This window comes from Neodiprion fabricii, chromosome 1 (assembly GCF_021155785.1).
Source record: "Neodiprion fabricii isolate iyNeoFabr1 chromosome 1, iyNeoFabr1.1, whole genome shotgun sequence".
In the NCBI taxonomy this organism is placed as follows: Eukaryota; Metazoa; Arthropoda; class Insecta; order Hymenoptera; family Diprionidae; genus Neodiprion; species Neodiprion fabricii.
Genome location: NC_060239.1, coordinates 29452627 through 29472793, shown reverse-complemented (window position 1 = coordinate 29472793; position 20167 = coordinate 29452627). Strand labels below are relative to the sequence as shown.

At 41.6% G+C, this 20167-nt stretch overlaps 5 protein-coding genes across 11 annotated transcripts in view; 4 read left to right on the top strand and 1 right to left on the bottom strand.

Moving 5' to 3' along the window:
- Positions 1-5098, top strand: LOC124187881 (pickpocket protein 28-like). The gene is made up of 10 exons (XM_046580067.1): positions 1-155; positions 218-368; positions 959-1107; positions 1434-1545; positions 1709-1972; positions 2304-2415; positions 2647-2703; positions 2805-2964; positions 3675-3793; positions 3883-5098. The coding sequence occupies exons 1-10, from the start codon at positions 1-3 to the stop codon at positions 4221-4223; spliced, it is 1620 nt and encodes a 539-aa protein (XP_046436023.1). The 3' UTR covers positions 4224-5098.
- On the top strand, positions 5096-7698 carry LOC124183018 (putative gustatory receptor 28b). 6 transcript variants are annotated; one of them, XM_046570958.1, is made up of 8 exons: positions 5096-5627; positions 5694-5992; positions 6083-6351; positions 6419-6610; positions 6678-6933; positions 7028-7096; positions 7194-7283; positions 7453-7698. In XM_046570958.1, the coding sequence occupies exons 2-8, from the start codon at positions 5696-5698 to the stop codon at positions 7567-7569; spliced, it is 1290 nt and encodes a 429-aa protein (XP_046426914.1). In that variant the 5' UTR covers positions 5096-5627; positions 5694-5695; the 3' UTR covers positions 7570-7698. The 6 variants fall into 6 exon arrangements, with proteins under 6 accessions (XP_046426914.1, XP_046426936.1, XP_046426963.1 ...); XM_046570980.1 differs by having other exon boundaries at positions 7194-7287; positions 7453-7639; XM_046571007.1 differs by having other exon boundaries at positions 7180-7283; positions 7453-7586.
- A 1151-nt stretch (positions 7699-8849) lies between these two features.
- Positions 8850-13061, top strand: LOC124182896 (polyamine-modulated factor 1-like). Its single transcript, XM_046570691.1, has 3 exons — positions 8850-9060; positions 12048-12254; positions 12502-13061. Exons 1-3 carry the CDS (start codon positions 8957-8959, stop codon positions 12764-12766), a joined length of 576 nt encoding a protein of 191 aa, XP_046426647.1. The 5' UTR covers positions 8850-8956; the 3' UTR covers positions 12767-13061.
- Positions 13062-13261: 200 nt separating this feature from the next.
- LOC124187990 lies at positions 13262-14591 on the bottom strand. The gene is made up of 3 exons (XM_046580222.1): positions 14254-14591; positions 13559-13992; positions 13262-13429 (listed from the first exon to the last, which is right to left on the bottom strand). The coding sequence occupies exons 1-3, from the start codon at positions 14342-14344 to the stop codon at positions 13328-13330; spliced, it is 627 nt and encodes a 208-aa protein (XP_046436178.1). The 5' UTR covers positions 14345-14591; the 3' UTR covers positions 13262-13327.
- A 97-nt stretch (positions 14592-14688) lies between these two features.
- Positions 14689-20167, top strand: part of LOC124187987 (heterogeneous nuclear ribonucleoprotein K homolog) — a 102758-nt gene continuing 97279 nt past the window's right edge. For both annotated transcript variants that reach the window (XM_046580215.1, XM_046580213.1), the window contains exon 1: positions 14689-14822. The gene's annotated coding sequence lies outside the window, so the exon portion shown is untranslated. The remainder of the gene's footprint in view (positions 14823-20167) is intronic.

Below are 20167 nucleotides of genomic sequence, written 5' to 3'. Positions count from 1 at the left end.
ATGTGTCTGGTCTGGCGTCGCTTCCAACAGACCCCAACAGTGATCACTATCGACACGACGACACACCCTATATGGGACCTGCCCTTTCCAGCAGTCGCAATTTGCAATTTCAACAAAATCTATCAGCCGGAAGCCGATCGTCTGAAGGCAGACTTGTGAGTATTGATATACGGCCCTTATTGGCTTCCTTCGATTACCGGAATTTCTTCTTGTGAAGTCAAAGGGTGGGCCTCACCAACGCGCAGATCGAAGACTTCTTGCAATCGCTACCAAAGCTGGTTCGTCCGGAGTACATAACCGTCAACGTCAATCCAGGAATGCGAGCCATGGCTGCTCTCGGCTATACGGTGGAGACACTGATGCGCCGGGTAAGTTGAGATCCGAAATAAATATGCACTCGGGGTGTGATCGCTGTGTGTAGAAAACTAGGTCGATTTCAGATCTTGATATGATTAGTCCACGGAAAGCGGCCTGAGTTTCCACTTCAAAGTGCACACACTCGAGCCCTAGGAAAATATCGATATTTGTCAAAACATCGCCGATAAGACGATCGGAAAATTTGCTACTGAATTTCGTGTACAGACCCAGGTTCTGTTTGCCGTGGGCAAATAACCAAACCTTGAATGGTGGGTATCGTATTCGACAAGTAACTTCGCTTTGAAGTTTAATATATTAACACCGCCGTAAAATCGTGCTTGAAAATGCAGTAACTCCGTTACGATACGTTGATACCTACTTTATAGTTGGTGAAAATTCAACTTTTCTTAAATACCGATTACGGTATAATATAAAGACTTCGGCAATGTTCATAGGCAAATATTGATGATCATTAACAAGACTATGATTTTCTTATCGGTGAAATTTTGTCAACCTTTTTTTGAGTTTCGGGTGAATATTGGTCTTGAATATTCCGTTCCAGTCCCGCGAGGGTTTTGTTTCATTTAGTTTTCCAATTTAGCTGATGCAGCCTTGCGACAAAATGTTGATCAAGTGCGCTTGGTTAGGCAACCTGTACAACTGCTCCAAGATGTTTCGTACGATCAAATCAACCGAAGGTTTTTGCTGTGCTTTCAATTATCACGCGATGATCGCGTCTGACTCCGTAGCGTAAGTAATGTACTTGTTGACCTTTTCCTTGATTTCAGAATCTCACTGTTGACATTTCTGGAAAACGAAATACGTATTAAATTCAGTGACTTACAGTATTTAAAATTTAAGCACTCATCATTGATCGACAATATAGCCTGTGCAGACTTATGAATATACACGTATACCTATACGAATGTTCAGATTTATAGATAAAGAAAGAAATTTCTATCCACATCACGGAATCAAGGCTACACTGGTTACCGGTTAAAAACGCATAAGATCCTATCCTTTGAATATAGATTAGCTTCGCACTATCAGATATTTGGATGCAGATGAAATTCCAGTACCTGTTACAGAATACCTTCTACCTACCAAAAATTCGTACCAGGGGTAATTAGCTCGAACACCGAATCAGAACAAAATTCCGATTGGGTTCCCGGAGTGGATGGAATCGAGGTTAGTAAACTGTTGGAGGGACAACCTGTAGGTTCAAAGTCACTATGATTGGAGCTGAGCGTCACCGTTTTATTTTCATTAAAAAAATCACTGCGATCGAAACCGTATTTATGAAACTTTCCATTAATATTGTCAAAAACATTATATAATTATATCATGTTAGAAAGTCGCAGGATCTGGCAGAGATGTCGGGCTGTCCGTGATATTTGATTTGGAAGAGAATTTTTACGGAGGTGCGACCCGCCCGTATATCGGGGCATCGGTTATGCTTTACGACGCGGAAGATTATCCAGAAATCTCAGTACTTACCTCTCTGGCAGAACCGGGGAGAGAGATCGACATTGCGATAACAGGGACTATAGTCGAAAGCGTGCCGAGCGTTCGAACGCTTTCTGTCGAACGGCGACAGTGTTGGTTCGATGATGAGGTGGGTCTTTTCTCTTCTTCGCCTGATTAGGTACTCGACGTTACCCTATCAATGTTATGCCTTACATATTATACTTAAATTGAAACGTTCAGACCCAGTGATTGACCCTTTTATTTTCTAAAATAATAAATTGACGGCACAAATCGTAAATTTCTCGATGGTTAAAACCGATTGCTAGAGGGTGAGAAATGCCAAATTTAGTCTGTGATAATTTTAGAACTAACGATAAAACAGATCCACCCAAAAAAGGTCAATAATTTGGACATGGTCTGTAACATGTACGCTTACCTTATTAGCTGCTAATTTTCATGTTGCGCATGATTGACTGCAGGTTAGTTTGAAATCATCGCCGCTCTACAGTTATCCAACGTGCGTTACCGAATGCAGAATCGAACACATCAGGAACTTGTGCGACTGCATACCATTCTACTATCCGCACTCTTGTGAGTTAAGTAGACGTAGGATGTCTTAGCGTCCCTGGGATTCTTATTTCACAAATAATTCCCACATTTACTCGATTGATGGCACACATGCACACATAATGCAGAGCTTTCCATTTCAATTCTACCGTATCTGGTCAATGTTCAACGTGACACTTGAGAAATTCGTCAAGCTGCTGCGACATTTTGCTTCCCGGGTAACGTACCTTGCATCTATGTTTTTCTTTTCCACAGATACGCAAACTCGCACTTGCGGTCTAACGGATGTGCACTGCCTGCGAACTTACAGACGTAAGGATCATTTTCCATGACGATTTCGCGTGTTTACTTCCGTTTCACTCGGGTGCCATTGACGCCACTGAATTTCGTCCTCTTGATTTTATCATACGCAGGAGTTTTGTCAAGCTTACAAACGCCGATAGATATGGGTATCGAAAACAGCACGCTGGAAACCGCCGAGTGCCAGTGCCTTCCTCAGTGTACTGATAGATGGTATTCTTTCACAACCGAGGCGACCGATATGAAACAAGTTAAATACGACGCACCGATGTTGTAAGTTTCTTCAACGACAATATGACAGTGATTACTTTCGCCGAAGATAAAGTTGCTAAAATATACGTGTTTATACAACTTTAGAATCCAATACGCAATCACAGAGTTCAAGAACTAAAAGAGAACTTGCAAATTATCTCCTTGCATGGTGTATAGATAGTTTGGTATTGATACGAAAGGCGGTTTTATCAACAGACAAATATCGCCCTCAATTACGCTATCATATTTTTCTTGCTCACAGTGAAAACGAACCTGAGCAATATAAAACTGCATAATCATTGTGGGTGGCTCTTCTGTTGCTCCTAGGGGACATTTCTAGTAGGCATATTCTCACGTCTGTCGCTACATTGCCTTGTGTGAACGAATACAATGGGCAACAATCGAACCTGCTTGGGTTACTTGATAATTCGTACATAATGGTGTAATGAACTTGTTTTGCCAATTTACCAGCGAGCACCTGAAGGTGTACGATCGTCAACGATTTTTGTGTGTCACATCGTGATGCGGCGAACATCGGTTCTTGTTGGTTCACCGCAAACATACTGCGTACAAAAGTATTGCGCTGAATTTGGCTAAATTGATGACATTTACCAATCAGTTGTATGGCGAAAACAATTGTAAAACTTGCCGCTTAAGCATGTAAAATGACGCTAATGCATGCATGGGTGTGTGAAATTTGTGTTTTATTCTGTTTTATGGGATGGTAATAGCCAATATTACAGCCATGGCTTGGACGTTCGAAATTTATCTCTGATTTACGTCTACTTTCGAGACATTTCGTGTCTTAAGTATCGCAAGGATATTTGGCTAACCTGGGACGGTCTGTTCGGTAAGTTGCCTTTTATTATTGAAAAATTACGTTGCAGCCTTTAGATAATCAGGATCCGGAACCTATAAATGACTGAAATCGTTTTTCAGCATCCTTTGGCGGAATATTTGGGCTATGTCTAGGTGGATCCGTTATTAGCCTGATCGAACTCGTGTACTTCTATGTAGTAAGAATATTCCATAAAAGGAATTACCAGACGGTTATTTCGGTAAAGAAGTCTGTCACTTCAAAGTTACAAAACAAAAATATCAAATGGATAGACGTGACGACAAATCCCGATATGAATAATCATAATCCAGAGATGTTAATGAGCAGCTTATGGGTACCCTCAAACAATTCTACAGTGGATGACGCTGCTTCGTTATCAACCGAGTTCAAAAGTTTCCGAGCTTCTACCAGATTGAAACACAACAGGATCATCGCAAACTAACTTCCACGATGCAACGTTTATAATGCACGGTTTGTTGTATCGTCACAGAGCAAAGTAAACATTTTTACTACCAAACAGTCTTTGCGTTCCGATAAGTTCGATGTTATGAAAAGCACAGAAAATTGGCGTATAACTGGATCTTCATTCAAGTATTGTTTAAATCGCATTTTCATGCGGAGCGTGCAAAGAGAATAAAATCTAATACCTACGTGTGAGTCACATGAAAATTACGTCCACGTGCAATTTCAAATATAATATTCTGCCTGCAATCAATTCAAATAATTCTGCGATAATAAATGATTCACTAACAAACCGCAAACAGAGCATATAATAAAAGTTTTTACTTCAGTTATGATCAAAGTAAAACGTGGTTGCTGTCCCCTTCGAGCTTGTCTCTTCGGTAATTTACGAGTGACCCTATTAACGAATGATACGTCATCGCTAACTGACAGCAGACATCTGATCGTTGTCATGACATGCAGAAAGTACTGTTTTCAGTATACGAGCTTTGTCACGCTGCGTATCATCGCCGTTTTCATTATTCGAGCTTTGTCCCGACGCGCATCATCGCTGCTCTCAATGGGTGGACTTGGGCTATTGAGGCAAGCGGATGAACGATGTTTAAAGTTGATATTTTCTGGAAGACCTTGATTAATTGTAATAAATATCGACGTTTGCGTCAATAACGTGTAAAAAAAATAGTTGCAATGTTTTATGGTGTTTGAATCATTCGAGACAGACGGAATTCGTCGGTATATCAGTTTTCGAGAGCTGATTTCGTTGAAGCATAATTTGTATCAGGGTGCAAACTTACTAGTACAGAATGTTTTTTGAAATAGGTAGCTGCAATTCTTGGCCGGAAGAAAGTTAACTATTTTCGGAATTGAATATGCATTCCATGATCGATGACGGAATGCGTGTATTCAGCGCAAATATCGCCATGATCTAACTGTTGCAGTCCAGAATCTCCATTTGAGAATTATTCATACATTCTTACGATTGAATAATTTCTACAAAAAATATACGACAAGTACCTGTGATACGAACGTGTCAAATGTTGCCTGATATTTTGATGTATGATGTCTCAATGTTTAATGCCGTTTGTATCAGCTGGCAAATATATTCACTTGAAAAACATTGCTAAGATTCTTGGAGCGAAATGTTTGAAGAATCGATTGCCGAGGATTAATGATACATCTACAAGCATAGCGACTTCACCGTATTATTTCGTCAGACGAGTGAAAATCTGCCATACCTAAGCCACGAAAGTGTTGTTGCACTTTCTCTTCGCTCCCTATTTCTCCGAAGAACCTAGCCATCTAATACGGGAGACTGTTTCTTTACTCTCTGATTGTAAGAGAGACACTCTTGTGCCTATTCGACAGGTGAATAGATTCACAGAGGGTAAGTTTACCGGATCAGGCTCTTTATCCTGTCGACTATCGAGTCCAATTTGCAGTCGTGTTCCAGATATGAAGTTCCTGAAGCCAAAGACAATCAGGAGTGCGATGATACCGTCCTTTCTGGCCCACTGGGTCCTTGGTATGGGGACTATTGAGTGCCCGTTCGGTCGTCCGAGACCAGTCATATCTCTGTGCTGGTCAATCGTTCATTTCACCCTTTACTTGAACATCGTTTTACTCGCAAACAAAGAGGACCCTACCGAAAATGGGCTTGGTAACGTTTCTTTTAACAGCTTTCAGATTTCCAGATTCATCAACTTGATCGCTGTGACGATATTTCTGTACTTTGGTCATAGGAAGGCGAAGGTATAATGTAGTTTACAGAATACTAATCGAAAATGCCCCGTAACCTACGATTTTAAAAAAAAACGTTGTATGTACCTGGAAAACTTTCAGGATGTCGCGATTTGTTTGGACAAGCTCAGTTCCATTGACAAGATGTTGATCACTATTGGGATCCCGAACGAATACGGATTGGTCTTAAAATATCAAATGATTCAGCTGACCGAGGTCCTTATCTTCGTGGGAATAACGCTGATCTATATTATTCGGTGGTTCGGTTACGAAGCTTGGTCCAAGACCGCGACCTTCGCCGGTGTAATTTGCGCTGAATATCTAATGATGTACAACCATATTATCAATGGCACCTTTGCTGCCCTGATCAGGTACTCATATAATCGGGATATTCGTAGTCGTCGTCCCGTCACCCAAACCTCGTTGTTCTTCTTGCAGACATATTGGCGGGCGTTTTCGACATTTGAACGCGCATCTGCGGCAGTTAAGCTCCAGAGATATAATAACTGGGCCGTTTCTTCCGATTTCAAACTACTTGTTCGCTCCATTTAAGCTCGAAATTCACGCGAACGCACTATCCACCAGAGTAACGGATAAGGAGTCAGTGGCGCATGTCGTGTGGAATACCAGGTGAAATTTAGCGGGTGAGGATAATTCGTCGTTAAACCACTACAGGGACTACACTTTTTTTCCACAGAAGAATACATCGTGAACTGTGCACCATAGCCAGGACTCTGAACGAGGCCTTTGGCATCCAGCTGCTTGTGTCGATGAGCACATCCTTTATTCTCATAATCACCCTGCTCTATACCGCTTACCTTTACTTCAGCGTCGTGACAGCCGAATATTCGACATTCAGCATTTGGACATTCGTGTTAATTTTGAATTGGCTTATCTTCTCTTGCTCGTCAATTCCGTATGTGGCTTATGTCTGCTCGATCACCTCTGCCGAGGTAAATGCCAGATTTGTACTTAAGTATCTTACAATGGTTTACGAATACTCTCGCGTATCGGAGTAACGCAAAACGTAACATTCGTTACACGCAGGCACAAAATATAGGCGAAGTCATCTACGAACTTATCACGCCGACCACTTCCAAACAAGCAAAAGATGAGGTAGGTACCGCAGCAGCATTAATTGAGTTCTACTCTGTGGTAGGCGTTTTGCAACGTGAGAATATTGCCTGGATCATAACTAGACCTCTCTTGCTAGGTGCACAGCTTTTCACTCCAGCTTGTACGAAAACCTCTGGAATTCACCGCATGCGGATTCTTTGCGCTGGAGAACGGGGTGATTCGCGACGTACGTAAGTCTGCATTTGGGTCAATGATAAGCGAGTTGCACTCACAATCAAACTCTCCGAATATCTAACGTTTACTTCTACGCATTGAAGCTGTAACGCTGCGCCGACTCAAGTCGACTTGAATCGTTGAATGCGGCGTCGAACCTTCATATCCAGCTTTACTTTCAGATGATCTCGTCGGTAACAACTTATTTAGTGATTATGATCCAGCTTCGCAGTACTTATGATGTGCCGGTCTTTGCCTCGACTGCCGTTCCATCTCAAGCGCTGAATTCTACCAGCTGAAGTGAAGTCAATGCCCATCAAGACATGCATATTTCTAGACAAAAATATTGGTTAATTTAGAGTGTGTCATATCCGTTACGTATAGAACTTGCAAAATTCTTTTGTAGGTATAATGTGTTACGAATCTCATTTTAGTGGTGAATTGTAAGAACGAAATATATGTATATCGTTGATTCCGAGTTTCGGGAAATATGCAAACGAACGTTTGGTCGTTAATACGTTAATCCATAATAGGTGGTTGTTGACGAAACATCTGAGCCGTGAAACTTACAATTAGACATTGCAGCTAACTCATCACGTCACCATTATCGATTGTTCCGTCTCGTCTAACACCTGAAAAATTACCAAAGCTCCAGGGTGCGAGTCAATATTATCGAAAACATCTATGAAGTATAAATTAAAAAAAATGGTGGTGATGATGGGGATACAATTTATTTTACCACATGTCAATCTCTGATTCGAATGTGCATAACAAGAGAACTTATAGACTTCACAAGTTATTTTACCTGCGTCATTAATTACTAGGGTATAATATATTAGTTAGGTTCTTTCTGCTCTTCGTGATTCCTAATGTACAATGTTGGCAATCATAGTCTATAGATTTAATTCATACTCAGATAATTGCGAAATGAAACATACTCACTGCACGCATGTCATCGACGCGTTGAATAATTTATGAACACTTCTCATTTCAAAGTTTTCAAGTTAAAGAATGAAAAAAGAAATGCATTTACACTAAACAGTGAAATTTTTCTGGATTTAGTCAAATTTCTGGTGATAGAAGCATGTCGAATAAAAATCCAATCTTCGATAATAATTATCATCGCTCAGTTACTATTGTAACTGTCAAACAAAATTTCAGTGCGTATTAATGTTTAACAAGCCTAGAAACGAGAAAAGCAAAGAGCGAGATTTCGGTTTTAAATCTGAAATATTCGTTAGAAAATAAACAATCTTCAAATATAAGAACTTGCAGCTCCGAGTCACGTAATTCTCACCAGAGTAGCTTATCAATTAGGTAGAACATTAAACGCTAGATATAAATTGACAAAGCAGATAATATGTTTTTATTCTTTGCATGTATAGCCTGAAATGTAAGTATCTGGCAATACGATAATATTACAGTGATAGCAAACTGTGAATGTTCAAATATTCCCCGCGTCTAGCATCATTCAAATTGCGAGGGCTGCGTTCATTCGCCGCGTTCAACGGAGCTGACAATCAGCGCCAACTTCACAACCCAGAGGGCGCCACCGGCTGCCGCAACTGTTTCGGCGGCGAACCGTTATAACGTGCTTTTGTTGTCAACAAAGGATTCGCTGCCGGCGTTCGGCAGAGTCCGGTTCGTTCCAGTTGCAGTTTGTATTTCGACCAGTTTACGCGCAGAATGGTCGAGGAGGGTTCTATTACGGCGGCGAACTGCCCTAAGGACTTGCTGCTCTTCCGGGCAGCGATTTCGAGAATATTCCGTGACATCGCGGAGTCCGTGAGGTAAGGAAATCGCTTTTCTTCGCTTCCCATCACACGCTTGACGCTTCGACGGCATTTGTCCGTAATAACTCAGGCAGCCGTTATCGGGCATCTCGATCCGGCGAATAAGAGAAACACGGATCCGTAAATCTTGTCCCTCGAATATTGAATAATGAATATTGAATCTGAGATCTTGAATCACGGACGGTGTCACTCGATGTCATTGGCCTCCGCGTCTTGCATACTAATGTATCGTCGTAACCCGTTCACGTGGCCGACCCGACTCACGGAATAACTGTCTATTTATTAACTAACAGTTGCCGACGATCCGCCGCCTTCAACGTTGACGAATCCTGAGAAACCAGGTATAATCCGTTACCCTCGCTCTCGGCTCGTTGGTTTCGCTTCGTCTCGATCCTCGATCGGTCCAACGTTCTTCTATCTCGTAAATTGCCTCTCACGTGCACGGTGTTAGAAAACAGCCCAATTGATTAATCAAAAATAACCATATCCAGCGAGTAACAGATATTTCTGCCTTCTCGCTTATATACGTGGTGTTTACACAACATCTGTCCCTCATTTTTCTTTTTTCAAAAATTCTGATCCAATTTTTCTTTCTTTTTTTTTTCAACTCGAACAATTCTACAATTTTTTCTCTTTTCTACTCGAACAATCGTCTAATACGAATTATCGATTGTGTTTGCGCGCATGCATATTCATGTGTGTATATTTCGTTACGTTCAGACCCCCCAGTTGCGTTGTACTTGAATATTTTACCAAATGGCCAAACAATGCCGATAGTTGAACAAACACTCGCGGTCAACACCTGACTACAAATAGAGTAAATCGCCAGTTAATCTGTTTCTCAATCCGTTTTGATCGCCCAATATTTGCCGAAAATTTTCGTCAACGTGTGTGAAAAAAAAGCAACAGGAAAGAGAAGATATACGACACGTGCTGTTCGGTCAGGATTGGTGCAAATTTGTCGTTTTAGATTCAGATTGCACCCGTCCCGGCCTGATTGCGGTGCTCGTTGCAACACCGAAGAATCTCATTGCCGAGAGGGAGAAGAAGAACGGCACGAAGTAGAGATCGAAACACATCGTGCGACTGTCGATAATTTGCATAAATCTGTGTTTAATTGCCCGTGCAAAGCTCACTCTCTTTCTCTCTCTCTCTCTCACTCTCCGAGTTCCGAGCGTTATTCCGTGAAATTCAAAAACTGGTTGGCACGCCAGCGGGCCTTCGTCCCATCCTGCGACCCAGCCTCCGAGGAGCCGCGTGGGTCCCCTCTTTGTTCGCATTTCGGACAAAGAAAAATTCGATCCCATGCGATAAAGTTACGCCGCCCGAACTAGCGCCTGGTTCCCCTCTCGTTGTGGACGTCTGGCGCTACGGCTTATACCTACATTCACGTCTATAGAGTAGGTCAGATGCGGACGACGCAGTGGTTCAACCCGAGAATGGTATACCGAGAATTTTTCGACCGATTATTCAACGCGTCGGTTGAGCCGTTTGCCGACCGGCTTCGTATTTTCCCCTTCCTGATAGCCCGGGAACATAATAATTTCGCATCACTGCTCGTTGTTCGCCACGTGGTTGTATTAATTCAATCCCGGCAATTGGGATGACTCCAATTTCGCAGCCAAGGAACGGCCCGCTTGTCGATACTTACGGAATTTGTTTCACCGCTCGAAATTCTCGAGGCGTGTCGTAATTACCGCTCAGGGCTTCCGACCGTTTTAACGGTGGGACACGGTTTACGGCTTTCGAACGCTCTTCGCATCGCGTGTCCTTCCAAAATTGCGGAAATTACCGCGCCGTCTCTCTTTTTTTGACCTGGCGAATACCCGCTCGGCGATTCGAAGGTCGAACGTCGGGCGGTTCGTCGGCTGTTTTGTGATCGCCTCCTTTTGTCTCGGCTAAAATCCTCCGAAGATGTGCGGGCTCGGAGTTCTGACGAATTCTATCACGAGCTGATTCTCCAACGCTCGAAAGTTTCGCGTGCCGCCCGGATCGTTGATATTGTCATCGGAACGAAGGGAATAATGGGGGGAAAAAAGGAGAGATGAAAAAGCGACGGGGAAGCCGGCCGTTGCGCAACACCGCGAAACGTCTTCCGTAACGTGGTTATAATGGATCGGCGCGTTTCCATCGGTGGGTAGATACCCACTCCGCAACACACGGCCACTTTTAGCATTTATTCAATTACACGCTATTCGTACGTCGAGCTTGCCCACCGGCATATTGTGTCCTTTGATGACCAACATTGAATAATCTCTTCCCCACTATTCGTGCTCAGTCCCAGAATGTAAGCCAAGGCTCTCTAAAGTTGTACGAACTACGCCGTCTGCGAGGGACAAACGTTGCGATTTCCGTCTTTTTGCGATGCGGATGCTTGCACGAATTCACCGACAATTCCTTTTTCAATTTAAAGACAATCTCACCGCCGATTAATATTCGCGAATTTGCTAATTTTTGCAACACTGATAAATTAGGTATAATCAAACAGTTCGTTCTTCTTACGCAGAGAATTTAAAGGTGCTTCAGATCTATACCGGCGGTTATTCGTTCTATGGACCTGCAATGATGCATGATGTAATTTGTTTAGCGGAACGCCGAGCAGATAGGCATTCCAGCCATCTAATGTTACAAAACGCCCAACCTGTGCACTTTATACTCTCACGCAGCACACGCGTCTACTCGTAACAAGCGTGTCCGATGGGTGTCCATGAATCAGTTCGTGGAAGTGCCGCAAGTCTAAACATTTAGCCGTACAATCAGTAATTTCTTTGAATTTCTTTTTCCCTCGTGCCATGGACCGTCATTTTTTATAATACGCTTCCTTAGCGATTTACCAAATTTTCCGTAAATCTCCGATCCGGTTAAGTGTTCCTTGATATTAATAGAATTCATACAGTACTACTACATTATTTTTGGGTAGTTTGTTTTTCAGTTATTCGTCAAGATTAAGGTATACGCACTATTTCACGATTTGCTTCTTCCAGCGCAGATGAATTCTGGAATAGCTGGACCGTTTTGAAACAAAAGCGAAAACTGTCTCAACAGCTGTACACTTTGATGGTAGACACATTGTACGAGAACATGGTTACTCGTATAGATGAATTTATCGCGGAGGACGATTTGATCGAGAAATTCAACGTTCTGAAGCGAATAATTGACGAAACTGACACTCCGCGTGACCACGTAGCATGGTATGAATTTTTACTTCGGTATTAAGATGCATTTTCAATCCCACAGGGCATGATGAACATGCATTAATTTGATGGATGTTGATACAGCATCTGAAGTAAGCAAAAAAGTGATTGGAGAAGAACTCTATGAATGACTGTAAAGAACGTGGATCTATTGTTACTGTTACACTCGTGAGACTAAACTAAACAGCATGTATTTTTTTAGTGAATTCGAAATTGCTCTAATTAGCACCTTTTAATAATTTAGGAGACCCCCTGGGAATGTAATGGAGCATTTGCGATCTTTGGATGCGGAGAAAATCAAACAACACTCGGAAAAACTTGAAGAGTATGTGACGACGATGGAGGCAGAGAACAAGAAGCTGGCGCAGCAAGTTTCCAAAGGCAGAAAAGCTGCCAGTACAGTCAACGCAAAAGCGGATTGTTTGTTAGAGCAGCATAAATATGTACGATCTGAATTCGAAAGGGCAGCTCGGCATCTTGAAGGTGATATTAAGAAGATGAGTGCTTAAAGCCGTGAAGATATTCGTTATTTGCTTCTTGTTTGACAATGAGTGAATAAACGATGTATGGAATTGTACATAGTGAGTCGTTTGGCTCATGAAAATTCAAAGTTTTTAAAACTAGCTTTAATTGTCACACTTTAAACAGGGATGAATTTAACATTTGTTTACTTTGAGCGTTTATTTCAAACGCATAATTAGGGACAAATTAAATTAGTTGTCTGTTTTGTTTTGTTTCCCATTTTGAAGGGGAATTTGACTGATTCTAAATGTAAATATGTATATAATGACGTTGATTCAATTCAATAAAAAAAAAAACAATTTCAACTAAGCCACGTATCGTGTATAAATATTTTTTTATGCTGCGGCAGTCAAGTTTCGTTTATTAAGGCGAATTTCTGTGATGAATTTGAATTAAAAAAATTATCTGTACGTAATGATAATGATACATACCAAAAATCAGTGTAATTTATGTGACAGATGTACTTTATTATGATTTGTTAAACGACAACTTTTGCAACGGACACAAATGATACTCTATTCAACTGTTCTGCACATTCTTTACTAAATCTATAGAGACTTTAAAGTATTTAATTTCTTCACTGCGTTCAATTTGCAGGTTTCTGATTCCTGGAGCTTCTGTTGAAGCCGAGTAACTGTAACAGCTCGTTCCTGTAAATGTTGAGAAATTACTTCCATCATCAGGAGACTGGGGATGCATTGTATTGTTATAAATTATACATATCAATAATTGTGCAGAACTGTAAATAATACGCAGATGTATAGGGCCTGATGATTTACTTTTGCTCTCTCCAACTCCATGCTGGCTTTAGCAAAACTATTTTTATTTTCATCATTTGCCTCGCGAAGCAAGCGCAGCTTGCTCTCAAGTTTCTTCTTACTATCGGCCAGATTGTTTATCTCGTTATTTATCATTTCCCTCGCAGTTTCCTGTCGAACAGTCTTGAAAGCAGACCTAGTTAAGTTCGTGTAGTTCCGCCTGATACCTTCCACCGTCTTTGATTGAATCTCATTCATTTTACGGTTACTGTCCAGAACTATCGACGCCTTCTCCTGCATCCATTTTAATTTATCCACCTCGACTTCTACGTTTTTCCATTTCTCCCGAGTTTTTTCTGTGTTCGATTTATACCGCGATAATTCATCTTCTGTTTCGATCATATCTTTTTCAAGCCGGGATATCACCAGCACTTTTCTCGACAACTTTTCCTGCTCTGCACACACAGAATCGTGTTCTTTTATTTCCGTTCTACAATAAGAATTAAATATCTACGGCAAGCACGTTCTTTCAACGACTAGAATTGTGCAATAACAAGAAGCAGCGTGAGGTGAAGCATTTTTCGAGAGATTATAGCTGGGTATTTATGAAAATAGAAATACAACAAATCTTAGAAAATTTTTGCGACACATCTCATTCATCCCGTAGATCTGCGAAGATTATTTTTTTACCCCAACTGCGGTACGATATCTAATACCTGTGACACATTTCCTCTTGAGAATTTCCATACGATTTTTCAATTCCCTCGAAATATTTTCATATGAGTCGGTGAGCGCTTCATTATCCATTGTCACCGGCAGATGGCGCAAGGGATGCGACTGGCGTCAAGGCTGCGTTTATTCTCACTCCTGACGACCAAGCCTCGCGACGAGTGTTCTCGGGGTTCAATTCCAGGAAAGGCCTCGGTCTATCGAAACCGTTCGAGCGCGCTCGGCGGGTAAATAATCATCTAAGTACACTCGTCGATGGACTTGTGCGTGCCAAGCGAATTATCGCGGAGAACCGTGGCCTCGAGTATCGTAATATTTTTCGCGGTCAAGCTAAGCTGATTTGCCAGAGCGGGGTGGGCGTCAGCCAATGAGAGGCTCGCTTCGTTCGCCCCACGAAATACCCACGAAGGTTGAGGCGCCGCTCGGTAGATGTCGACACCAGGAGCTCGAGTTTCGTGCCGCATTTGCGGCTCGCCATTGTGCCAAGATTGCCGACGTTCGTGTGTGAGTGAAAAATTGATCCGGTTTATTGATTCCCCGGCTGTCCAAGCGCAAGGTAAATATTAAACTATGTTAAAAATTACTCTCGTTCGATTTGCGAGCGCACGCCGCTCGTCGAAACCCCGTTAAAACCCGGGTAAATCGAGGATGTTTGGGGTTAGATTCGGCTGGCGCGTAGTTAGCCCTCTTTCGTGCGCGTGGTCAAGCCAACCACGAAATCCTGCTCGCGTTATCGCCTCGTCACAGATTCCTCGCCTGGTCCTGTCGCTTTTCATTTGTCACGACGAATTACGTCAGGATCAAGTTCATCCCACTCACCGGCCCGAGTCACGAGCTAGACGAAATTTGCTGATCGGAATGCGTTTGAATTTCGAATGACGATTCTGTTCGTGCACACCAAACAACAATGGCCGGTTCAACTTTTTGTAGCCTGTACAAGAAGCTCGTCGCCCCGTTTGCTCGGCCCGAATCATTACTCATCGTGTTATCAGCTGCAGGCGGCGTGTTTCGTTACTTGGAGAAAATATTCTCTGTTCGATATTCTGCTTCACGAAGGTCCGGAGAAAAGTCTATCGCACCCACCTTCAACCTGCCGATCGAATTCCGCCTGCTAATGATTTTTTCATTCATTCGTTAATTTTTCTCCCCGTCACCCTCTGTTTAATGGAATTTATGCATTATACTCGTTCGTAGACCTCGAGCATCGTCATTGCGTCACGCCCGTTTTCTCAAGGCTCCGAAACCCGGGTCGATCTTTTTTTCTCCACACCTCTCTAAACCGCATTCGATAGTTTCGGCGTAAAGTCTGCGTCTTGTACACGCGTTTTGATCGATGGGCATCGACGCGGAACGTAAATTCCACCTCTGCCTGGGCAGGTGTTTTGCTCACCGTGGTGCGTTTTATCATCACGCCTTCGAAACTTGTTCGGAAATTGTTTAAACAATAATCGCGCCGCCGGTCCGGACTGTGGTAAGAATTAATTGGGAATTCGATTCTGCAATCAATAACTCAAAGACAAGTAGATTTCGTTTCGGCCAGTCTATTCCGGTAGGCTTTCATTTGTACAAATGGTTCCCTCGGACTTTATCCGAACTATGTATCCATCACGTGACCTAACACACGCGTTATCACTGCAGGCATCATGCGCGACTCGGTGAATTATCCAGACTCTTCGACAAGTCGCGTCTCATTTTTCTTCACCCGGTCATACCGCCGATTTTGTTTACGATCAACAGCGATCTGTATATCTCAAATTTGTGCTAATCAACGTTTTTGTATATACGTGTGTTTTTCCCAGTCTCGACCGGGTCGTGGGCTCGGCAATATTTATAACTTATCACTGCTGATAAGAAATTCTACGCGACGCTTTCGCATCTGGCTTTCTTGTCCGCGGCGCTCGAGGTTCGTAATATTGGACGAATCCTCGAGACTTCGGATAGGCTGGAACGACCCCGTCTCAATGGAAATTTCAATTATGAACATCACACCTTTCTCACGTTCCGCCACAGCTCTTCCCTGCACTCGAATATATTTCTGTACACGCGCAAGAATTCCGCTGGCTCTCTCTCTCTCTCTCTTTTTCTCACATACAGCAGCCGCATGCGTGCAATAATATGTGTCAATGCGAAGAACAATACTATACATCAATAACAGGCATGTAAGGATCTTTTGACCCGCTCTTGACGCGTTACCCCGGAATAAATGTAACGGACAACAAGAACTTGCAGATTTATTCGTACGACGAAGGATATCCGGTTGTTTATCATAAAATTTCCGTGTTAAACATGGCGCCCACTCATCAGGGAAAATCTGAAAACTAGGAAAAAGTCGGAATTTTTCAATTGGTTGGGGTAAAAATAAGTCAGAAAATAATCGCCGTAGTTTATGTAACAAAGTAATATTACAAAAATATTTCTGCACTCAATTACAGAATAAAATTACTTACCGTCACCATTAAATAGATTGTGACCATATTTTTAAATACCGATCAATTCGTAGCTCTGTTAATTAGTTACTTTTATTGGCGCTATTACTTAGCATTTTAGTCAGGGAAGAAGTCTGAATTCGGTCGGGAAAAGTTGGGGAGTTTTCTTAACTGTTTTTACTGGCCACCACGTTGAATAATATTCCAATTTTCGAAGACAATTTCCGCCCCGAGGAAACAAGCCCAAATTCGTCGGAGGTTGAGCAGCCCTGGTTCAAGAGTAGCGAACTTGGAGTACGGAGTCTTTGTCTCGTTGCTCGTGTGAAAGGGAATTGGAGAGTACAAAGTCACGTGACTCTCGATACTCTTTATCAATCCCGATCGCTAGTCGCAAGTGGAATCTTTGCGCCAGGGTCGAGGACACGGAACGACTTTTCCTTTCATTCAGGCCCAGTCGTAAGTTGGCTGCTGGTACGCCGGTGTGTGGCTTCAGGTACACCGATATGCGGGAATACACGCTTGGAATCTTACCTCCGTGGCCTGCGGTTAAGTACGAGTAATTTCACGGGCGGCGTGCAAAAATTATTGACAATTATTTTACACCGTCGTTCATAGAATTTCGTTATCCCGCAACGCGTGAATATTAAAATTATACACATGCAGCTAAATGTCGTGGATGAACAATTTCAACGCAATTCTGTCATCTGTCGAGTGGTGTATGATCACAGCGGAGATGTTGCGTCTTGAATAAGTTGTTCGTTATTAAGAACTTGGGTGCAAAAAACCGGTGACAAAAAATACCGAACCTCTTTTTTTTTCAAAAGTCTTCTATCCGTCGAGTAATTATGTTTATACCGGGACGAATCTTTAAACGCGTGCATTCGGGATACTTATTTTCGCATGTACAACAAAAAATATTTCACCCAAATTTTATTACTGGAATTCCAATTTATTTACAGCCTGAACAATTATAAACGTTTGTCATATATATTGTTGCTTACGGTTATAAATTATGCAGAAAAATATGGCTCCTTCGATCTGACTGGTTATACATTAATTAATTGAATATCCGGTATCTTTGACTCCGGTTATGTTTTTTTATAAAACTTTTAGTATATAGCTGGAACGAAGACGATGAAATTCATTTTAAAATAAATACGTAAAAAGTAAAAAATGTGCACGATGCTTGTCGTATTGAAAAGATTAGCGGCTAATAGTTTGTTGAGTTAGTTCTTGAGCAGGTATAACGTCATACTACGAAATTAAATATTGCTCTCTCTTCGATACGTTGCAGCAATCCGAAGATGATTGATTATTATACGATCATATTGACTCTGACGGAACGCAATGCGTATCTTTACGTTCCTTCTTTTTTCTCCTTCGTTCTTTCGATTAATCAATTATCGACTCACCTTGACTTACATTCTTAATGAGCTACAGCCTACGTAACTAATTCATTCGATATTTCGCCCACACAGAGATCTACATAGAATTAAAAAGCGTTCGAGAATTGTTACAGAATTGTCGATGTATAAATTTAATCGAATTGCACGCTATTATCTATTCGCATTTTGTCGAGGAATCGTTAAGCGTTGTTCACACTCGAAAAATAAACTCGAACACCGTATATATTATGTATAGCTTATTTTTAGTAAAAAGAATTTAAAATGAAAAGAAAAGCTAAAGATGAATGTTGCTCGTGAATATCCAATTCTGCGTTTGCTTGGTGGTTTTGCAATTAATTTGCACTGTAATTACACCTAAAGGGTAAAAAATATATATATATATATATATATATTTACATGTAATATAAAATGATAATAAATGAAAGTGCATAACTGTGTGTAAGAAACAAGTTCGCATGTTATGTGGAATTTATTACCAAACGGGTTGCTGCTCTCCGCGTGTTATATATTAATTATCCGTCTCGCTTCGGCTCTGTATCTTTTTTTTTCTTTATTTTTTTTTTCTCCTTCTTCACCTTGACTATTAATTATTATGGTTACCTGCGAATTTTCGTATCTGTTATACCTGCCAGGCTGCGCACGTGCGTCAGATAAAGAAGTGCGCGTAGCATTTCGTAACAACGTTATAGACTTTCGCAAGCAATTAGTAGACACGCAGGTACAGCCAGCCACCCTGTTCAACTTGAGCTTTCCACGCAGTTCTCGTTCCTCGTTTTCAATTATATAAATTGTTTATCTCCGTTATATGTTGCATGAGTTTTGCATCGTTCATGTTATGCATTTATTTGGTAATGCGAGCACGTTAATTGACGGATAAACATTCTATCCGTATATGTAGATGTTTAATAGACGAACTTACAATTACTTCGTAATTAGCGATGACGGAATACTCGCAACTGACTTTGGAATTTACGCTTCAGGGAGGATAAGAAAATATGTTTACATATAATGGATCGTCGAGATTTCTTGAATAATCAATGATAAGTGGTATTTATTCTTTTTAAACAAAATAGTTTGTTGATTTTTTACTCGATAGGTTTTACGATTAGGTACTCGATATTTGTATTTACGATAAACTCTCAGCGCTTCTATACCGTACGTTTAACATTAAAAATATGTAAATTTTTATCAGTAGCTTCATAAAACCGTTTATAATTACACTCGCGGGTAATTTGTTCATCCGGATGCGAAAGCTTTTGCCGATTTCCTGGTTAATTATTGTTTCAAAAATTCGCTTTGCACGTTACGAGTGAGCCGTATTTCATGGCTAATAAGAACGAGGAATTATCTGAGAGAAAAACAAGAACCTGACTGTCGATTGATAAAGATAAATTGAATATTTGACACTACTTTACGGCTGTTGAAAATAACAAGCGACAGCTGCTCTTCGTACAAACTCGAGGATACTGGAAGTTTCCTACGTTACCGATTTCACTTCTTCACCCCTTATTCTCGTAATGATTGAAATCCATTTCAATTATTCAAGCTACCCAGCGAGTTGCGTGCGTACTCATGTAAAGGGTGGATTATATGTTTCAATCTACCGCGAACGAAGCTGCTGGCATTGATAGACCCGGGTAGGTACAAGTGTGCGATAGCCATTTTCGTGAAACTGGAATTGAGCACAATTCCATTCACAATCATCTTCCTTTTGCCATATTATAAACAGGCAATGAAATGTCCTGCAATTTCGAACACACTCGTATCATATTTTCGTATCTGCTTTTCCGTTCGGCCGTATAACCGGGTTTCTATTTTCACGCGAGGTAGACGCGTGTCGGGTCGGTAAGTGGACACGATTGTCAGATATCACCGATGATGTGGTCTAACGCGAACTGACAATGGAAGGTGGTTGGGAGGGAGGGAGAGGCGGAAGTGCGACGCGCTGAGTAAAATTCTATAATAATTTGATGCTAATGGTGCCAATATCGTTGATGGGTCATCGGTCTAATGTCGCCGGCCTGACTTCGGCACGTTTAATCGCCCTTTGTTTCAGCTTTTTTTTTTAA